Genomic DNA, 20453 nt, shown 5'->3' with positions numbered 1-20453 from the left:
TCGTTCCCGCCAGCGCGCGGGTACCCAAGGCGTCTGTGCGGAAGTAGTTTTAAGAAGTACTTCCTTTCACCTCCCAGGTTAACACGCCTGGCGGTGGGAGTCCCGAGGCCGGCTTCCGGCTTCGCGGCGGCGGCGGCGGCGGCACTGGCACTCAGTCCTCCGAAGCTGCCCGGCCCGGCCCCCCCGCCCCCAGCCCCTCAGCTCTCGGTAGACCCTCCCCTCCCCTCCCGATCCTCCCCGCCCGAAACTTCTCCATCCCCGGATGGAACACTTTGTTCCCTCCTGAGCCGCTCCCTCCGCCCTCAGCAGCCCCGCACCCCATGGATGCAGAGCCTGGCGTGGCATGGACAGGGAGACGCGCGTGTTCGCCGAGAGCCATTTCCGAGGCCTCCGGGGGCGTCTCCCCAGCAAGGTCTGCCCGACCCCGGACCGCGTGGACTTTATCGAGAAGCCCGACTCCTTTTCCTACACGGACTTCTTCAAGAGTTACCTGCTCCCCAACGTGCCCTGTGTTTTCTCCAGCGCCTTCACCGAGGACTGGGGCAGCAGGAAGCACTGGGTGACACCCAGTGGGAAGCCCGACTTCGATTACCTGCTTCAGAATTATGGTAGGACTGAGGGCGAACGCAAGCACAGGGCTAGAGCAGGGTCCTCTTATTCTCCTCCTGCCAGATTCCCTTAGTCATATTACAAGGGCCGCAAATGAGGGTAGCCACCGAGGGTTTGGGGAGAAGGCATGAGTGGGTTCCCAAAGGAATTCATGCGGAGACGGTATAAGCAGTGAGTTGGAGGGTGGGCAGGATCAGAGAATGAAGAAGCTGGAGGACTCAGAAAAGTATGTGCCTGACCCTCCCTTTTCAGGAGATGTAGTTGTACCTGTGGCAAACTGCGGGGTCCAGGAATACAACTCGAACCCTAAAGAACACATGCCCCTCAAAGATTACATCAGCTACTGGAAAGAGTTCATCCAGAGAGACTACTCCTCTCCTCGGGGCTGTCTCTACCTCAAAGACTGGCACCTGTGCAGGTAAAGGTGTGGTGCAATGGCCACGGCACTGCTTTTTCCAGGCTTGAGTGAGTCCTGGCTGCACACAGGGGATCTCCTCTTTTCCCCAGTTAGGAATTTTAATCCATATTAAAAAAATCCAGCTCTGCAGCACTGTGTGGCCAAATCATGGTATGCACGCAGTTGGCTGCTGTGAAGAAGCGGGATTGGTGGAGGTGCAGGTGGGCTCTGGTAATTACATCTTTGTCACATTTGCTCAGCACTTCCATCTAACTGGCAGCACCCAGCCTGCCTTCCTCTGCTCAGATGCCCCCTGGAATCAGCCTCCCTTTCCAGCCCTCTTTCTCTAGGTCCAGCCTGTTGTGCTGCCAGTCTCCTGACTGGCTGCCTGCTGAGCCCTGCACCCCACTGCTAGGCTCACTAAGGTCCAACTGCCCTTTCCAGCAGAACTGTGGCCCACCTGCTTAAAATCGCCATCACTGCTGAGCAGCACCAACTCTCCAAAGAGGACTTTCTTTGTCTGCTCCCTTCTACACACTTCCACCTGGGAGCTCAAGCGATGCTGCTCTGAAAACATCTCACTTTCACTGTTGTGACCACTTTCTAAGGGGTCTTCTGGTTTTGTTTCCATCTCCCCTACCCAGGGGCATGCTTTTCACCAGCAGAAACCATCCTAATCAGACTCCCCTTAGCTGGCACAAAGGTGTTTAATTAATGTTGGATGAATGAGTGCACAAATTGAATTCTTGTTTGCTGATGTGGAAACTAAGGCTCACAAAGGTAAAATGAGACTAGAACTAAGGCTCATATGATTCTAAGACCACTGCTAGAATACGCGAGACACGCCAGCGCCAGCCCCCACCCACAGCACCCATAGCATGTCCTCCGTGTTCCTGCCACAGCTCTTTGTATTGGGCATGGAACTTTCTGTGTAGACAGTGGTTAAGGTGTGACCAGACACTGATCCTGGCCCTCGGGCACTCATAGGCCCTGATGCTTATGCAGTGTGGATTTGAGCTTCAGATAAGCAATGAGTGGGGGTTTTTTTTATTTGTTTATTGTTTTTTGGTGTAAATATATCCCAGTGTGCATGGGGCACACTTGTACTAAAAACTTCATTGTTTGTTTGAAATTAGGTTTTGACTGAGTGTTCTGGCAACAGTAAAATGAAGAGAGCAGAGCAGGCCTGAGCTAGGCAGACATGGGAGGCACTGTCTGAACAGGGGTTGTGAATGGGCAGGGGTCTGAGTGCACAAGGCATGGTGTTGGGGGAACTCCAAGTGGTTTGGTGGTACAGGGTTCTCCTCCTGGCCTCTGACCAAGCATGATGTGTGAGCCTGCCTGGCATTCTCCCTTGGGCAGGTTTAACATGCTCCTGTGTTTGAGAGCCTATAGTTGGGTTGTGGGATCCACCAATGGAGTAAGGATTTGAGAGGCTGAGGGTGAAAAGGACCTTGGTGTTCATGGCAGTCCTTGTGCCAGGGCCTGTGGCCTTGTGTCTGCTCAGCAAAGTCAAGATCACTGGTATGGGTAAAAACACCGAAGCGACCCACAAGTTCAGAAGACAGTGTAATTCCAATAATGCATTTAGAACCCAACTCTAAAATCCAACAGTCTGAAATCCTGGACCATGTGTTGGAGGGCCCAGAGCACATGGGTTGCTACCTCCATGGGTGGTCTAACCCTGTCACAGCACCCCTCGGCCGTCTCATCTACTTATCACCCTGGTTCAGATTTTGGGTGAGCTCAGCTAGGGTCATCTGATGGACGAACCAGGGTTGGGTCATATGAAGTGGCCCCACTCAGCCTGGCAGTTGGTGCTGGCCCTGGAAGGCAGCTCAGGGGCCCTCATATCAGTGACCATTGGGTTTGGGAGCATGGAGATGGCAGCATCCTCATGCCACTTGCTCTCTGAAGGTACTCCTCTGCCGAGGGCTTATTCACCTTGCCCGTGTACTTCTCGTCCGACTGGCTCAACGAGTACTGGGACACCCTGGACGTGGACGACTACCGTTTCATCTACATGGGGCCCGCTGGCACCTGGTAACCGTGTATCCACTCCCACCCACTGCCCTGCACCTTGTCCCTGATCACTCTCCTGAGCCATGTGGGCACTCTCAGAGCCTCTGTGAGATTGCTCTTGGCCAGGCCAGGGAGTCAGCTGCCAGGTCTGGCATTTCCAAGCCCATTTCCTTCTTTCGTGGCTCTGCTCAGAACCTGTGTCCCTCCTGCGGGATATTCTGAAGTGGGGAAGGTCTGGCTCACCCGTGTGGCTCACAGATAGGTGTGAGAGCTGGGGACCTTGAGCCTCTGAGTGTGGCCAGTTTATTTGGAAGAACCAAAGCCCATGCCCAGGCCATGAGACATCAACAGGGACTCTTCGCAGGTCGCCGTTCCATGCCGACATTTTCCGCTCCTTCAGCTGGTCTGTCAACATCTGCGGGAGGAAAAAGTGGTTCTTCTTCCCACCAGGGCAAGAAGAAGCCCTGCGGGATTGCCACGGTGGCCTACCCTACGATGTGACCGCCCCTGAATTCCTGGATAGCCACCTGCATCCTGTGCTAGAGGTCACGCAGGAGGCAGGCGAGATGGTGTTTGTGCCCAGCGGGTGGCACCACCAAGTCCACAATCTGGTAGGGTGGGTACACCCTGCTTCACGTGCCCAAGGGGTAGTCTGGGCAGGCAGGGAGAGATGCCATGGGGTTTTACCAGGCTGGCCTTGACCCCCTTTCAACTGGGCCTCTCAGCCTGCTCTTGGACTTTTCTTGATGCTTCCTGAGGATAGAGGGCTGTGGCGTCCCTACTGACTCCACAGTTGGCAGCTTGTCCCTCTGGGTGGTAAGGCAGGCCATAGTGAGGCTGGGCCCATGTGTAGGCTTGTTGACCCCACACAGCACTGCTAAGGGTTCCATCCCTCCCACATTACTTTCCTAGTCCTCACACAGTAGGGTTGTCCAGCCCCTGGGGAGCCTCACCCTGGACTAGCTATGGACTCAGATGGTCCCAGACTCGGTTCCCTCTTGCCTGCTGACACCCACTGGGAGATAGGAGGGTGAGCCTTTCTCAGCTGAGGAGGGCTGGGAGGGCCTCAGGATGGGGGAGGGGACAGTGCCCCTGTGGGCTTTTGGGGACAGCATGCAATCTGCCTCTTCCAGGAGGACACTATCTCCATCAACCATAACTGGGTCAATGGCTGTAACCTGGCCAACATGTGGCATTTCCTGCAGCAGGAGCTGTGTGCCGTGCAGCAAGAAGTCAGCGAGTGGAGGGACACCATGCCAGACTGGCACCACCACTGCCAGGTGGGGTGTTTGGCCTGGACAAGACTGGGGACAGGGAGAGGCCAAGGCGTGGGAGGTTGGCGGGAGCTCACCAGAGACAGGCTGCAGTGGGGGGTGAGGTGGCTACCTGGTCTGCTGGTAAGAGGGTCAATCTGGGGCTGAGGCAGATAACCAGGGCTCAGACCAATCCATCACTGGCTGGCCCCCAGGTATCTGTCTCCATCCTCAAAAACTGGTCCATGGCTTGGGATCCTTTGCAGCTGGGACTCTGTCCACAGTCAGCAGAAACTTGCCTAGAGTTGCAGGTGAGCAGTAGCTCACTGGCCTCTCCTTTCTGCTCCAGGTCATCATGAAGTCCTGCTCTGGAATTAATTTTGAAGAATTTTACCAGTTCCTCAAGGTCATTGCTGAAAGGAGGCTCCTCCTAGTGAAGAAGATAGGCCCTGGTGAACTGCAGTGCAGTGAGGACTTTGGGCTGGGCCTCCAGCACACCATTTTCGACATCAGCCGGATTGCTGAGGTGCTGGCATCTGTGGTGGTCAACCCCGACTTCCAGAGAGTGGACACCAGCAGGTTTTTGCCGCAACCAGAGGACCTCCTACAGCAGCTGCAGGAGGCCCTGGCCACCACAGAGCCTCTTTAGTGTGTGCCATGAGCGTTAGTTGGCAGCCTGACAAGGACCCTCAAGGCCCTGCGCCAGGGTCCCTTTCAGAAATAAAGCTCCATCCTCTGTGGGCTGGGACATGTAGCCTCCCAGATATGGTTCCTGCTCTTAAGGGTCTGGTACTGTCCTGGCATCCCAGACTTCAGTGCCTGTCCAGAGGGTCCAGGTTCCTTGTCCTTGGAAAGCCCAGCAGGACTGAGGACTCAGATCTGGTGAGGGGGTGGGTGAAGAGTTGGTAGCTTGGACCTGTGGCAAGGCTGTGGGTATGCTGGGGACTCAGGAGTGTGAGCAGCATGTGGCTGATTTTTCTTGGTGTCCCTAGCCTGCCCTTCGCAGAGACCAGCACCAAGCTGATGGGCTTCCCATCCACAGCAGCACAGGGTAACGAATTGTCTTGCATGCCCACTCTACAGTAGCATCACACCCCCCAGAGTCCACGCCAATTCCTCTGGAGCAAGCCCCCTGGAGTTGGGTAGAGACGGGCCCAAGGCACCTCCATGCTGCAGGACCTATGTCTATCCCACATTCGAAGCACTGTTCAAATAGCTCCCTCCTTTTCTCCACTGGCCCCTCGCCCCCTTGGCAAGGTCCTGAGCCAGAGATGTCATATTGGTCTGTGCTCTAGGCCAACCCTTCAGGTATCACCGGCACTGTATTCAGGGGACACTCAGCCCTACTGACAGTAAGTGGCAAGTCAGAACACCTGTTGCCTCTCTTTTGCTTGCTGCAGCAACACCTTCCCCTTCAGAGACTTCATTCAGGGACAGCCCTTTGCTCCCAACCAGCAGTAAGAGGATCTACCTGTAGGCCAGATGGAGCCCAGGCCTCTTCCACACCTTGCACATCCATTCTGCACCACCCACCTACTTGTTGCAATCACCATTCTGCACACTCATTCTTTCCATTTCCCAACACTTACACATCTCTTCTGTGCCAAGCAAATCAATTATTACACACTGTTCTACATTTTAACCTCCGCATGCTTATTTGCACCATCCAATTGCTACCCCCTGCACACCTGTGTGCCACTGTGATGGTATGCATGCTCTCCAGGGAAGCGGAACCAAGCTGTATGAAAAGAGATGGGGCTGGTGAGTGTGAATCGGCAGAGAAGGCTGGAGCCCCAGAGAAGAGTTGACATTATATTCTTGGATCCAAAGGCTGGGCTCCGGCAAAGTTTCTGTGTTGTAGTCTGGAGGCAAAATTGCTTCTTCATAAACCTTGGTCCTTGCTCTTAAAGCCTCAACTGATTAGACAGGGCCCACCCACATTATGGCAGGGTCATTTGCTTTACTCAGTCTGCTGAGTTAAACATGAATCTCATCTAAAAACCTTTGAGGGCGTAGCCACACTGGTGTTTGACCAAGTGGTGCTGTGGCCTTGCCACTTTGGCATATAAATATGACCAGTGTCATCACCCTGCTTGTTCATTTGGATTCAGCAGTCACTGCTTACTCCAGCACCCACTTCTTAACACACCCACACTGACATTCAGCAGTCTCCTTGCACAGTTACTACAGGCAATCCAATAACACCCCCTTGGTGTACTCGCCTGCACCCATGCTCTTCCATTTGACTCCCTCAGTACAATTCCCTGAGTGTTTTGTTTGTTTTTAATCCTCACCCGAGGATATTTTTCCATTGATTTTTAGAGAGAGAGAAATATTGATGTGAGAGAAATACATTGATTGGTTACCTCCCGCATGAGCCCCGACCAGGGCCTGGGCTGGGGAGAAGCCTGCAACCAAGTTACGTCCTTTTGACCAGATTCGAACCTGGGGCCCTTCGATCTGCAGGCCGACGCTCTATCCACTGAGCCAAACCAGCTAGGGCTCCTGGGTGTTTTTCAACCATGGGTTTGCCACAGTGTGTGACTAAACTATTCATATCGCTGTGTAATTCTGCAACCACCCATTGCACACTTGTTCTATACCAACCTACTTCCACTGTTTGCATGCCCTCTCTACTATTTAATAACTGCACACTCTGTGTAATTCAAGAGTCACGGTCTCATTCTCCATTCAACCTCACACTTTGCACACCCAGTGTTTGCCATTCACAGTCAACTTTTACCCACTCACCATGTGCAGCTCAACAACCAATCTGTGTGCATGCATCTCACTCCGTCCAACTTTTCCTCCAGCACACCCTCTGTGGCATTTAACAGCTGCTTTTCTAATGCTCACAACTCGCTTTTCACAGCCACCGTGTGCTGTTAAACAGTATCTTGTTGCACACTCCCTGTGCAAGAGCCACTCTGAACACTTTCTGGTTACCATCCGCTATTCACCATTCTGCTCTTTCCAGCTCCCATACTGCACCACTGTGAACCAGTGCTTGCACATTCACTGCAAGTCAACAACTACTGATGCATGTCAATTCAGTCTTTCCTTGAACATTAGTCCTACACTATCCGAGTTCCACTAAGCCATCAATAATCACCTCACAATCACTGGTTGAACAGTCACTTGCACCATTTTGCTCTCTACTATATCTACTTGCACAGTCACTGGGCCCTGCACAGGGGATAATTGTAGCCATCATGGGGGAAGGGATAACTCAACTGCCCCACATTTCACCCTGCTCCTGCCTTTACATGCTGTATATTCTGGAGCTCTTAAAATAAGTGATAGACTGGAGGTTGTGTTTGTCCCAGAAGCTCCCTGCTGAGTCTGCTGTTAGCCCTTAAGCCCTGATCCTGGGGAAAGCCCCAGAGAGTGCTCATGTGAGCTTAAGATAGGTGTCTTTCCCTAGGGTTGGAAGCACTGCAGTATTCAATTGGTAATGATGTGTCCTGCTGCTTGTGACATCAGTCCTGCTTGCACTCCCCACTGCCCACCAGGCTACATCTATCAGCTCACCCCACTGCAAAGGTTACACCCCCATGACAAAATGGAAGCACATTCCTCAGGGCGAGCAGGAAGGGAGTGAACACTGTACCTGAATTGAGGGGGTGGGCGGCTAGAGGTTCTCTCCCAGGACGATTCAAATCTAGGTGAAAGGCCAACTGCAGGGCCCTTGGGACAGGATGGAGTCCTGCCTGCCCTCGTTTTCTTGGCTAATCTTCCTCTGGCCTTTTCCTTTCTACATTGTATGTTTTAATCTATTTTACAATTTTTCCCATTTAGTGCTGATGAATTCCAGTTTGACCTTAAAAACTAGAGTTCCCCAGTTGGCAGTCAAAAGATACCTCAGCAAGGGAAGCAGAAAGTGTCCCTTTTTCCTCAAAGTGTAGAAAGGCAGCCACTGTCCTGGGGCAGGAAGTGGCCCTGACAAGTGCTATTTTTAAAGACGCCCAATTTCAGGGGCTGTAGCTCTGCCTGTGTAAGTACCTTCAACCTCTAATCCCAGGAATTCTGAGGGGCTGTCTCTGCTCCTTGCCCAGGTTCACAACACTGGAATGAACCTGTCCTCTGAGGAAGTGAGACTTGGGCATGTGCCTCAGGTCCAGGGAGGGAGCTGGCCCTTCTCCCACCTAAAATAAATGAATGGTTCTGCAAAACTTACAAGGAATGAGTCTGATTTAACAGGAAATGAAGAGCAAAACCACAACTTCCAGGCTATAGTAGAAACATCCTAATATGTAAAAACCCTGGTCCATCATGACCAGAGGCTCAACCAACCGGAAGTCAGTCCTGCAGTCAGCGCTGGGTTGCCATGGCGACCCAGCACTGACTGCTGAGGGGTGTGCAAATCAGGCCTGGAGAGAGGCTTGAAGAGAGAAGAAGTAGCCTCTGTGGCAGCTGCTGATCAGCACTTGCCTCTCTCTTTCTCTCCAGCAGCTGCGCCTCCATTTCTCTCCAGGCCTCCACTAGGGCTACTGATCAGCCCCACCTTTCTGATCAGGCCCCATTGATAGGCCCAGAGACGCTGACTGGCATAGAAACTGACCAGTCAGAACCAAATCTGGGTGAAGTGTGAGGAGCCAATGGCTGCCTAGGAAGCAGAGCTTTTGATGCTGATTGGCATAGAAAGAGACTAGTCAGAACCAAATTGGCCAGCAGAGGAGGGCCACTTGGGGGAGAGATCAGGCCAGCAGGGGAGGGCAGTTGGGGGCAACCAGGCCAGCAGGGAAGGCAGTTGGTGTGGGGGACCAGGCTTGCAGGGGAGGGAAGTTGGGGGTGAGATCAGGTCGGCAGGGGAGGGTAGTTTGGGGCTACCAGGCCGGCAGGGGAGGACAGTTGGAGGCGATTGGGCTGGCAGGGGAGCAGTTAGGTGTTAATCAGGCCATCAGGGGAGCGGTTAGGGGGGATCAGGCTGACAGGCAGAAGCGATTTAGGGGCAACCAGGCAGGCAGGCAAGCGGTTAGGAGCCAGCAGTCCCGGATTGTGAGGGATGTCTGACTGCCAGTTTAGGCCCGATCCCACAGGGATCTAAATTGGCTGTCAAACATCCCCGAGGAGTCCCAGATTGGAGGGTGCAGGCTGGGCAAGGGGCACCCCCCCCCCAACTGCACTAATTTTGTGCACTGGACCTCTAGTACTTCAATATAATACTCAAGTGTAGCTTTCACTTTTCACAACCAATATTGTAATAAGATTTTTTTTTTACCTTTTATACAAAAATCCAATCATATCTCCTCTGAAATCTTCCCTTCCCACTGACCCCATCTCCTGTGGTCTCAAAATCCTTTGTGTCTGGCACTTGCAGGGGAGCCAGAGAACATCAGTGGGACTTCGCTGTCTCCTGTTCACCTGGTGAAGAGCCACTTATGTGATGGGTGGGTCTCTCCCAGAGGAGGGGTAGGCAAGACTTGATGATAGGATCTTTGCAATTCCATGTGCTGACAAAGGCTAGAGAGGTGAGAGGCTGGGCCAGGACCCTGGGAAGTTCACAGGCAGGTAATGTAGACATGAGAACTGCAGTCTTCAGACCTAGTGGGTGCTCTGGCTGCCTATGGGCCTAGGTGACAGGAACCCACCTGTACCTGCAAAGGGACAGCTAGTCCTCTGGTTCCCAGAGAGCAATAGGCACCCAAAGCAGCAAGTGAGCCCTAGGAATCCAGGTCAGCCTGTCAACAGTCTGGCATCATACACAGCCAGAACAGAGGTCTAATGGTGAGACAAGTCTGGAAGTGGCCTGGGCTGGGCAGGTTGGGAGGGAGGTGCCTGGCTGGCTAGGGCCACTTCTGTCTAGCTACCTGATGAGCCACACCCTATAGAAGTGGTCCTGAGGCTGGCAATTGCCAAGAGTCAGAAGATGCCCATTGTGAACTAAAAAAGTAAAGCTAAAAAATATTAGAACAGAAGGGGAATAATAGAGAACAGAAAAAAAAAATAAAGCAAAAGTTGTTCTTCTGAAAATGATAATAACTACAGCCAGAGCTGGGTCTCATCCTACCTCTGGATCTGGTGCTGGAGCTGACTAGAGCCCAGGAGTGCATGCTAAAGCAGGCCCTAGCTGTGGATCTGGTGATGGAGCTCTGGAGTTGCTGCTAGAGCTGGCTGGTGCTACAGCTGGCTTGGGAGGTAGTGATAGGTCTGTCTCTATCTCGGGTTGTTTGTAGACCTGGTGCTGGACCTAATTCTGGTGCAGGTGCTAGAATTGGTACTAAGACTAGTTCTAGTTCAGGATTTGGCACTGGCTCTAGCTTTGTAGCTCATGCCAGAGCCTCCTGATGGAGAAGCTGGCACTGGTGTGGACTCCAGCTTGGAACTAGTGTCAGAATTGGTGTTGGATTTGATTCTAGCTCAGAATTGGTGCTGACTCTGGCTTTGGAATTAGTTTTAGAGATGATTCTAGATCTATAGCTGGAGCTGACGTAGGAGTTGGTGATATAGCAGTCTCTGTCTCTAGAGTTGGTGCCAGAGCTGACTCTTACTCTGGAGCTGATGCAAGAGCTGGTGCTGAAGTTGGCCCTAACTCTGGTGTTCACTTCAGCTCTGGCAAAAATGGTGAGGCTGGCTCTAGCTCCAGAGACGGTGCTAGAGCTGCTTTAAATATGGCACTGGAGCTGGCTTTAGCATTGAAGCTGGCTTTGGCTTTAGAATTTGTGCTGACGCTAGAGCTGACTCTACCTCTGAAGCTGTACTAGAGCTGATGCTCATGCTAGCACTGGTGCTAGAAGTGGCTAGTTCTAGAATTGTTGGCAGAGTTGGTGCTGGAGCTGGTTCCACCTATGCTAGAACTTGCTGTAACTCTGGAATGGGTACTGTCTCTAAATCTGGAAGTGATACTAGAGCCAGATTTGGCTCTGGTCGAGCTGGTACTATAGTTCTAGCTCTGGGGCTGATGATGGCTCTAACACTTGAGCTGTTGTTGGAGCTGGCAATGCAGCTGGCACTAGCTCTGGAGCTTCAGGTAGAGGAATGTTCACCAACGTGATCATCTTTCCATGCAACATTTAAAAGACATAAAACACCCTCTTGCCTTGAAGAGAAACCCCAGTGCCACATCCAAGTAAGTATTCCCAGGCTGAAGTCTACCACTGAAACCCTAGTCATGCACAATTCCCTTGGGTGTTAATAGTGAGACCAGGAGACAGACCTGGTGCAGGACTCCTGTCCCTAGAATCAAAGATGCAGCCACAGATATCAGGAGAAAACACCTCTCCTTAGTGATTTGATGGAATGTGACCCTGGAATCTCAGCAGAAAGCCTTTGAAGGAATAGCCTGGAGAGTTCCCTGCCCGTCCTGGGACTTCCTTTATTTGCTGATATTGGGGGTGGTTTATTCTGGCCAGACAATGGTTCAGCAGCAGGACATACTGATCCAGACAGATCATCCACAGATAACCCAGCACCCATTTCTCACAGGTTTCAAAGTCCATGGGCACCTTGTTTCCACACCCTCCTCACACGCACTGTTACTCAACCCTAAATGATGCCTCCTCCTAATATAACCTAACACCCACTCGGTTACCCATATCCCATTGACAGAGACTTTTCCCTTGGTTGGTCACTATGTGAGTGATGCTGCCCAGAGGAAACAGATTGCTCTTTCAATGGTTTATCCACATGAAAAGCCACCAAGGAAGTTAACTCTTATCGGGTCTGAGGACTCTGCAGAGATGCTGAGATACCAGAAGTGTGACACTAGTTCTATCCCTACAAAACCTCAACCCTACCCTCGCCATTACCCCTAACCCCTCTCCCTAACCCTTAACCCTATCCCTAGACCTAACTTTAGCCCTAACATTAACCCCTTGTACTCACCCTCACCCTACCACTAATCTTAACCTCTTATCCTCACCATCACTCTAACCCCCAAATTCTCACCTTAAAACTAATCCTAACTTAAAATCTAACCATAACCATAACCCTAAACCTAACTCTAAGCCTAAATCTATCCTAACAATAATCCGTAAACCTAATTTAAACCTAACCCTCTATCCCTAACCCCCTGACCATTTACCCTTAACCCTAAACCTAACCCCCTAACCATAATCCTTTAACCTTGACCCTGGCTCTTAATTTTAACCCTAATCTATAAACCCAAGTCTAAGCTCAAACCCCTAACCTAACCCCTATTTATACTTTCTGCACACTCCCCCCCCCCCCGACCAACCCCCTCCCTCCACACACAGAGAAATACTTTCTGTTTGGAACAATGCATGGGTTTGGGGCCTGCAAAGGAACAGTCAGCTGGAGTTGAGAAGAGGATCAAGAAAGTAGTTGGGGATGTGAGGGCGATCTGGCTGCCACATCTGTCACCCCATTGATCTCCAGGGTTGATTCGGCTGATCTGGCTGGCTAGGCAGGTGTCCCCCTCCTCCCTCACTGACCCATGTGCGTCCCTCCCGAAGCTGCGCGCTCGGTCGAAGAGGACAACCTCCCCGCCCCCCCACCACCACCCCCAGGAGAGGACCAGTCTTCGGTCAAGGGTATACGAATAGCTGCGCTCCCCTGCTAGAACCTCCAAACAAGCTCTCAAGAAAGTAGTTGGGCCCTGGCCAATGTGGCTCAGTTGGTTGGGCATCATCCCATGCACCAAAGGGTTGCTGGTTTGATTCCCTGTCAGGGCACATGCCTAGGGATTGTGGGCTCAATCCCTGATAGTGTGTATGCAGGAGGCAGCTGACCTATGTTCTGCTCTCCCATTGGTGTTTCTTTCTCTCTCTCTCCCTTCCGCTCTAAAAAAAAAATCAATTAAAAAAACAGTGGTTGGAAGCAGCTTTGTCATGGGGCAGGGCTGCCTAGTCTCCTAGCAGCACACTCACAGCCCCATATTTGGGAGAGAAAGAGATGCCAGTCTGACAGGCAGGGGAGTCCCCAAGTCTCTCAGGGGCCTTCTGGCTGGTGCCATCTGCAGAGCAACCTGGAGAGGACGGGTCTAGGGTCCTGTGTCTACCTCTGTGGAACCTGGAACAAGGATGAGCAGCCCCACTAAGTGTGGTGGAGCTACAGGGGAGGAGGCCTCAGGAGCTCAGAGTGGTGACCCTAGGTTTCCGCATGGTTGGAGAAGTGTTTGATGGACTTGGTCCTTCACTGATGGTCCACTGTGCCTGAGATCCCTGGTGGACCTCTAAGCTGAGAGAAGTTCGCGGACTTGGGGGATTGAGGACCTGGTATAATATAGAATGTGGCTGAGCATGGACCACGAGTCTAGTCGGAGTCCAGGACACAACCATCCTTGTTGTAGCCTCGGGTCCTCATTTGGAAGTGGGGTCAGGGTCTTTGTCTAGGCCTAGTGAAGGAACTGGACACCTAGGGCCAGCAGAGGAAGAATTGAAGTTCCTTTCATTATCCCAGGAGGCTCCCACCACATGGACCGACATGAGGCACAGGGTCTGATTCTAAGTTTAACAGGAGGCCACTGGAAGGTTTTATGACGTGGATAACAATGTCTGAATTTCCTCTCCTTTTAATCCCTTAAAGATGTAGCTGAGATCAAGCTGGGCAGTGACTTCCCAAGTTCACATGGCTGGAACCCAGGCCTGTTTTGAGTGGTGTTTCATGCTATGTCCCACTCAATCTTGTAATTCTTCCACCTGTATGTTTATGCATCAGTTTTCTGTGACACCAGCCCATGGAGTTATAGGTATTATCTAAACCTGATGATATCCCTAGAAAATGGTGTCTAGCGTCAACCTCATTGTGCAGGTTGGGAGACTGGGGAGGCCCTGAGAGGCATAAAGGCTTTTCCAGGACACAGAATTTGTAAGAAAAAAGGAGGTATAAACTTGGCTCTTTATTCAAAGCTGGGAACCTGGTACATTCACAAGAATGGATGGGGCGGGCTGTGTTGGATATTCATGTTCAATTTTGAAGATGACATCATCAAGGAGGGTGAGCTTTTAACATCCCAGAGATGCTTTGGCTGAGTCTGATTGGAGAAAGGAGCCTAGGGAATGGAACCTCAAAGAAGTGACCTCACATCCTTAGTGGTACTGTTAACTAGACACCACCATCTAGAGACCACCTCCTGTCCAACTCACTTGACCAGAAGTCAACCAGAGCAGGATGTTTTCTCTTGACTTTCCAAGTCTCTGGCTGAGGAAAGCCCAGAGTGAGAGATGTTTCTGTTGCTGTAGACATTGCCTGATCCTTCACCTCCAATGCCTCTGGCCATTTGGCTCAAGGCAGCCTAAGGTAACACAGTCCAAAGTAGGGGAATCTAGGCCAGGCAACAACTGTGATTCCACCTGGGCAGCCGCTCACCCCTTTCCCCTCATTTTGCACATTTGTGTATATATGTGTGTTGGAGGGTGATAAGGGAAAAATTGGGGTTAGGGGTGCCCATCCCGGACAGAAGCAGGTTATTAGGTATTGGATGCCTGGCAGTTCTGTTATGTTTCTACCCCAGGTCATGGCTGGCAGGATAGGAAGCAGAATGCTGGAGATCAAGTTTCTCTACCCACTATTACACCTGAGCTCTGGAAGCATCCTTTTGTTTCCTCCCTAGCTGGAGATCAGTGTAGATGCCCCTCTGTGCCTGACTTAAGGGACAGAATTTATGATGGGCGTTTCCCACTGTTGTGATGCCTTAAAGCCTCCTTGCTTGACTGCTGAGCACTCTCTTTGCAGAGCTTCATTCCAGAGATTCCAAAGGAGTTGGTGCATGGGGACAGGGGACAGATGCCCCAGACCACCAACTATAGCCAGGACAGAGAGATCTGGTACACCCAGGACCCCAAAGATGACCAAGAAAGGTGGAGAACCCAGATGCAAATCTGAGGACTCCCCCAGGACCTCCCAAAGCTTTCACACTAGAGTGTCTCACAGTTCCATTCCTAAAGAATCTGGACTTCCACTCCTCCATCCAGCTATAGGAGAGGATAAAAATATACTACAGTAGAACCTTGAAGTAATGGACTAATTCAGGTGAGGAGGTGCCCAGTAAAGCCAAAAGTCCATTTTCCAAATGAGTATGATAAAAAAAATGGCAAATTAGGGAGAAACCAAGATGGCGGCATAGGTAAACACCTGAAATTGCTGCCTAACACAACCACTTCAAAACTACAACTAAAAGACAAAATGAACATCATCCAGAACCACAGGAAGGATGGCTGAGTGGAAATTCTGCAACTAGAAAGGAAAGGGAAAAGCACACTGAGACTCAGAGGAGGTGTGGAAGTAAAGTGCAGAGGTACAGAGGCGCACATGGAAAGGGCTGGCAACTAAGGACACGGTTGTCTTTTTCAATCGGGAGGGAGTCTCAAGCTCCTGACTGCTCTGAACTCCAGTTCCAGGTGAGTCTCTGGGGACCCAGACTCATACGGGGAGAAACTGGACTGTCTGGCATCGGTTGGAACTAGAGGGTGGCTTTCTCTCAGAGGTGCTTGCAGCGATTACTGCAGGACACTGAGACCCGGGGCCTCTTAGGGCAGGGCTGAGGATCATCCATAGCTGTTTGCTCTGCCCTGTTGATTCCCTGAGACCCCACCCCACACGAGCTGTGCGCAAAGGCTTTTGCATATAAGTGGCCTGGCCCTTTGCAATCTAAAACTACTTAACAAACTGCAGCTGTGTCAGAGAGACCCAGAACCTCCAAAAGAAGGCCCAAGGCCCCATAGCAGCTTGCATTGCTCCACAGCTGGGCCTCATCTGGGCACCTCCAAACCCCAAACAAAGAAGAGGAATCTGCAGATCTCTCTGTAGCTCCTGCTGGGTAGCATCAGGAAGAGGCTAAATTAGCACCTCCTTAGAGATCCAAGAGCCAGTGTACCCAGTAGTCAGAGTGGGACCATCCAGATTACAACTCCTCAGATCCATAAGGGACACCCTCAGGGGGCAGACTCAGTGAGCACCAAAGCCCCACTGAAGCAAGTCTTGTCCCCTAAGGGTGTCTCCAGCACAGAAGTTCTCCCACCATAGACACAGCTGATTCTCACAGCCAATTGGCCTGGAGGTCAATTCCTCCCAGTGATACCAACAACAATCAAGGCTTATCTACAACAAGATTGTGCACACAGCCCACAGAGGGGTGCACTAAGAGTGTCCACCTCAGGTAATTGGGGAGGCTGAGCCACTGGGCCCTATAGGACACCTAGCACAGAAAGCCACTCTATCCACACAGGGAAGCAGCCAAAATGCGGAGACAAAGAAACAGGTCACAAATGACAGAAATGGAGGAAAGCAAACTACTGGATATAGAGTTCAAAACCACACTTTTAAGGTTTTTCAAGAATTTTCTAGAAACCGCTGATTTAGTAAGACCCTCAAGAAGTCTAGTAAGACCGCCGATAAATTTAGTGAGACCCTCAAGAAATCTAGTGAGACCCTTGAGGATATGAAAAAGGACCAATGAGAAATTAAGCATACACTGACTGAAATAAAAATATTATACAGAATTCCAACAGCAGACTAGAGGATCACAAGAATCAAGTCAAAGATTTGAAATACAAAGAAGCAAAAAACACCCAACCAGAAAAGAAAAAAGAAAAAAGAATCCAAAATTATGAAGATAGTGTAAGGAGCCTCTGGGACAACTTCAAGTGCACCAACATCTGAATTATAGGGGTGCCACAAGAAGAGAGAGAACAAGATACTGAAAACCTAATTGAAGAAATAATGACAGAAAACTTCCCCTACCTGGTGAAAGAAATAGACTTCCAAGTCCAGGAAGTGCAGAGAACCCCAAACAAAGGAATCCAAAGAGGACCACACCAAGACACATCATAATTAAAATGCCCAGAGCAAAAGACAAAGAGAGAATCTTAAAAGCAGCAAGAGAAAAACAGCCAGTTACCCACAAGGGAGTACCCATACGACTGTCAGCTGATTTCTCAACAGAAACTATGCAGGCCAGAAGGGGGTGGCAAAAAATATTCAAAGTGATGAATAGCAAGAACCTACAACCAAGAATACTTTACCCAGAAAAGCTAACATTCAGAATTGAAGGTCAGATAAAGAGCTTCACAGATAAGAAAAAGCTAAAGGAATTCATCGCCACCAAACCAGTATTATATGAAATTCTAAAAGGCATCCTTTAAGAAGAGGAAGAAGAAGAAAAAGGTAAATATACAAATTATGAACAACAAATACACATCTATCAACAAGTGAATCTGAAAATCAAGTGAATAAATAATCTGATGAACAGAATGAACTGGTGAATATAATAGAATAAGGGGCATAGAAAGGGAGTGGACTGACTATTCTCAGGTGGGAAAGGGGTGTGGGTGATGCAGGAAGAGACTGGACAAAAATCGTACACCTATGGATGAGGACAGTGGGGTGCGGCTAAGGGCAGAGGGTGGGGTGGGAACTGGGTGGAGGGTAGCTATGGGGGGGAAAAAGAGTAACAACTGTAATAATCTGAACAAGAAAGATTTAATTTAAAAAAATAAGGAAAGCTCTTCTTTCAGTAATATGATAACTAATAAAAATGCAGAAAAAATGACAGAATTAGAGAATTACCATTTTGCAACCATCCTATCTAATAATAGACAAACATGGTAATTGACTGTACCTTTGCTATGCCTCCCATCGGCTAATCAGTGAGATATGCAAATTAACCGCCAACAAAGATGGCGGTTAATTTGCATACGTAGGCATGAAGAAGTGAAGCAAAGACTGAAGGTGGCTCCAGCCGGATCAGCAAAGGCTTGAAGGCAGCTCCGGCCAGAGCAAAGGCCTGGGTCCTGGGTGCCAGAGGAAAACTGGTGCCGGCAGCCAGGGGAAGGGAAGATCTATTGCATGAATCTTTTCATGCAACAGGCCTCTAGTTAAAGTAATAATTGATTCAGGCATGAATTATTAATGGATAGAAAAACTAGCAAATGAAAGTTCAAAGAAAAAATATATGGCTTCAAAATATTGCCCTACTAATCAGTTATCCTATCTAATAATAGACAAACATGGTAATTGACCATACCTTTGCTACACCTCCCATTGGCTAATCAGAGTGATATGCAAATTAACTGCCAACAAATATGGCGGCTAATTTGCATACTGCAGGCAGGGTGGGACAGCGTGAGTGCAAGCTGCCATCCAGGCCCCCCTGTGTGACCCCAGAAGCCTCCTGCCTGCTGCCCATGATGGATCCGTTCCCAGGCCACAGGCGGGACCCAGAAGCCCCAGAAGCCGTCTGCCACCCGTGATGGATCCAATCCCGGGTTGCAGGCTGGCCCTGGAAGCCCCAGAAGCCGCCTGCCTTCCACCCATGATGGATCCTATCCCAGACTGCTGGACAGGCCCAGAAGCCCCAGAAGCCACCTGAAATGGCAGTAACTCTGAAAGTCAGTGGCATAAATGCATCAATTAAAATACAGATTATGAAGGTGAATCAAAAACAAAACCCACTTTAAATATAAAGACACATATAGATTAAAAGTAAATGAATTAAGCTGCAGCCTGTTTTGCTCAGTGGATAGAGCATTAGCCCATGGACTGAAAGGTCCCAGGTTCAATTCCAGTCAAGGGCATGTACCTCAGTTGCTGGTTTGATCCCCAGTCCCTATTAGAGCATGTGCAGGAGGCAACCAATCAATGTGTCTCTCCCTTTCCCTTCACTCTCTCTAAAATTCAATGGAAAAATATCTTTGGGTGAAGCTTAACAAAAACAAAGTAAATGGATTAAATAACATCAAAGAGATTATAAGAAAAATATATTCCAAGTTTTTTTAGTTGTAAATGGTTATGTTTAAATTATTAACACCTAAGAAATTGGGTGAAGGGTACATATGATATGCTGTAGTATTTTGTAGGGTTTTTTTTTTTTTACCTGTATGAGATTATTTCAAATTAAAATATTAAAAAATTAAAAATAAAACATTAATTAACATGTATCTGCATTACATGAAAAAATCTCCTAATTGCTTCTAGCATAATTTATTAAATTGTGCTAAAATTTACAAGGGTTCAATTAAAAGATATCTTAATTCTAAATGATATAATAGAAAATATATAATAGTGCAGTTATAAGCACTTATCTGAAAATAAAAATTTAAAGAAGTGAATTTAAAGAAGGGATTAGCCAAAGAAAATATATGCAGAACCCATGGACACAGACAACAGTATGGTGATGGCCAGAGAGAAGTGGGGGGCAAGAGCTGGGTAGAGGGGGCTAAGGGGAGGAAATAGGGACATCCTATATAATAATAATAAAAGGCTAATATGCAAGTTGACTGAACAGCAGAATGACCGGTTGCTATGATGTGCACTGGCCACCAGGGGGCAGACACTCAATGCAGGAGCTGCCCTCTGGTGGTCAGTGCACTTCCATATGGGGAGTGCCACTCAGCCAGAAGCTGGCTCATAGCTGCCCAGCGTAGAGGTAGTGGCAGGAGCCTCTCCCACCTCTGTGGCAGCACTAAGAATGTCCAACTAACGTTTTAGGCCCGATCCCTTGGGGGCCTAAGCCTTTAGTCAGACATCCCCCGAGGACTCCCTGGCTGCCAGAAGGATGTCTGACTGCAAGCTTAGGCCTGATCCCCCCAGGGAGTGGGCATAAGTCAACAGGTGGACATCCCCCAAGGGGTCCTGGACTGCAAATGGGCTCAGGCCGGGCTGAGGCACTCCCCCTGCCCCCGAGTGCACAAATTTTTGTGCACCGGGCCTCTAGTCTATCTATCTATCTATATATATATATATATATATATATATATATATATATATATATATATATATAAAAGGCCAATATGATAAGTGTCCCTCCACCCATCCAACTGGTTGCTATGACCTGCACTGAACACCAGGGGCAGACGCTCAATGCAGGAGCTGCCAAGCTGCAGTGGTTTGGCAGCGGCGCACCCTGGAAACCAGAGAGAAGGGAGCCTGATTCCTTGTGGGGCTGCGCAATTGCACCTTTGGCCATGGGTTATGTTGTTGCTGGGGCACTGTCGCCCTGAATCTGGTTTCCTGCACACTTGCATTTGCATTCTACACCCTGTACGACAGCAACTTTGCAGAGTGCCCTTTCCCACTCCAGGACTCCTGGGGGGATGTTGGAGAGCTGATTTCAGTCCTATCCTTGCAGGCCAGGCCGGGAGACCCCACCTGCCGGAGGGATGCAGCTCACTCCGCAGACCCCCTTCGAGCCACAGCACCACCCCAGGTGCAGCTGGCTGGGGAGGGACCATGGGAGGTTGGCTCCAGGGCGTGTCTGGCCCATCTCACCCAGT

General features: G+C 50.0%; 1 protein-coding gene across 4 annotated transcripts; it reads left to right on the top strand.

Annotated features, from left to right (window-relative positions):
* Positions 1–120: 120 nt before the first annotated feature.
* Positions 121–8460, top strand: JMJD4 (jumonji domain containing 4). 4 transcript variants are annotated; one of them, XM_036313800.1, is made up of 6 exons: positions 121–608; positions 862–1027; positions 2924–3049; positions 3393–3639; positions 4234–4308; positions 4631–8460. In XM_036313800.1, the coding sequence occupies exons 1-6, from the start codon at positions 344–346 to the stop codon at positions 4928–4930; spliced, it is 1179 nt and encodes a 392-aa protein (XP_036169693.1). In that variant the 5' UTR covers positions 121–343; the 3' UTR covers positions 4931–8460. The 4 variants fall into 4 exon arrangements, with proteins under 4 accessions (XP_036169693.1, XP_036169692.1, XP_036169695.1 ...); XM_036313799.1 differs by having other exon boundaries at positions 4162–4308; XM_036313802.1 differs by lacking the exon at positions 862–1027 and having other exon boundaries at positions 4162–4308.
* The last annotated feature ends 11993 nt before the right edge of the window (positions 8461–20453 follow it).

The sequence above is a fragment of the Myotis myotis genome, unplaced genomic scaffold, assembly GCF_014108235.1.
Source record: "Myotis myotis isolate mMyoMyo1 unplaced genomic scaffold, mMyoMyo1.p scaffold_m19_p_6, whole genome shotgun sequence".
Lineage (NCBI taxonomy): Eukaryota > Metazoa > Chordata > Mammalia > Chiroptera > Vespertilionidae > Myotis > Myotis myotis.
The sequence above is the reverse complement of the archived record's forward strand: the minus strand, read 5'-3'. Positions and strand labels throughout refer to the sequence as shown.

Excerpts from the sequence above, each read along its gene's own strand:
- JMJD4 (XM_036313799.1), top strand. The coding sequence starts at position 344 with ATGGACAGGGAGACGCGCGTGTTCGCCGAGAGCCATTTCCGAGGCCTC. Across the intron at positions 3,050-3,392 it reads ATGGGGCCCGCTGGCACCTG|GTCGCCGTTCCATGCCGACA; the intron begins GTAACCGTGTAT and ends GACTCTTCGCAG. Across the intron at positions 4,309-4,630 it reads ACTGGCACCACCACTGCCAG|GTCATCATGAAGTCCTGCTC; the intron begins GTGGGGTGTTTG and ends TTTCTGCTCCAG.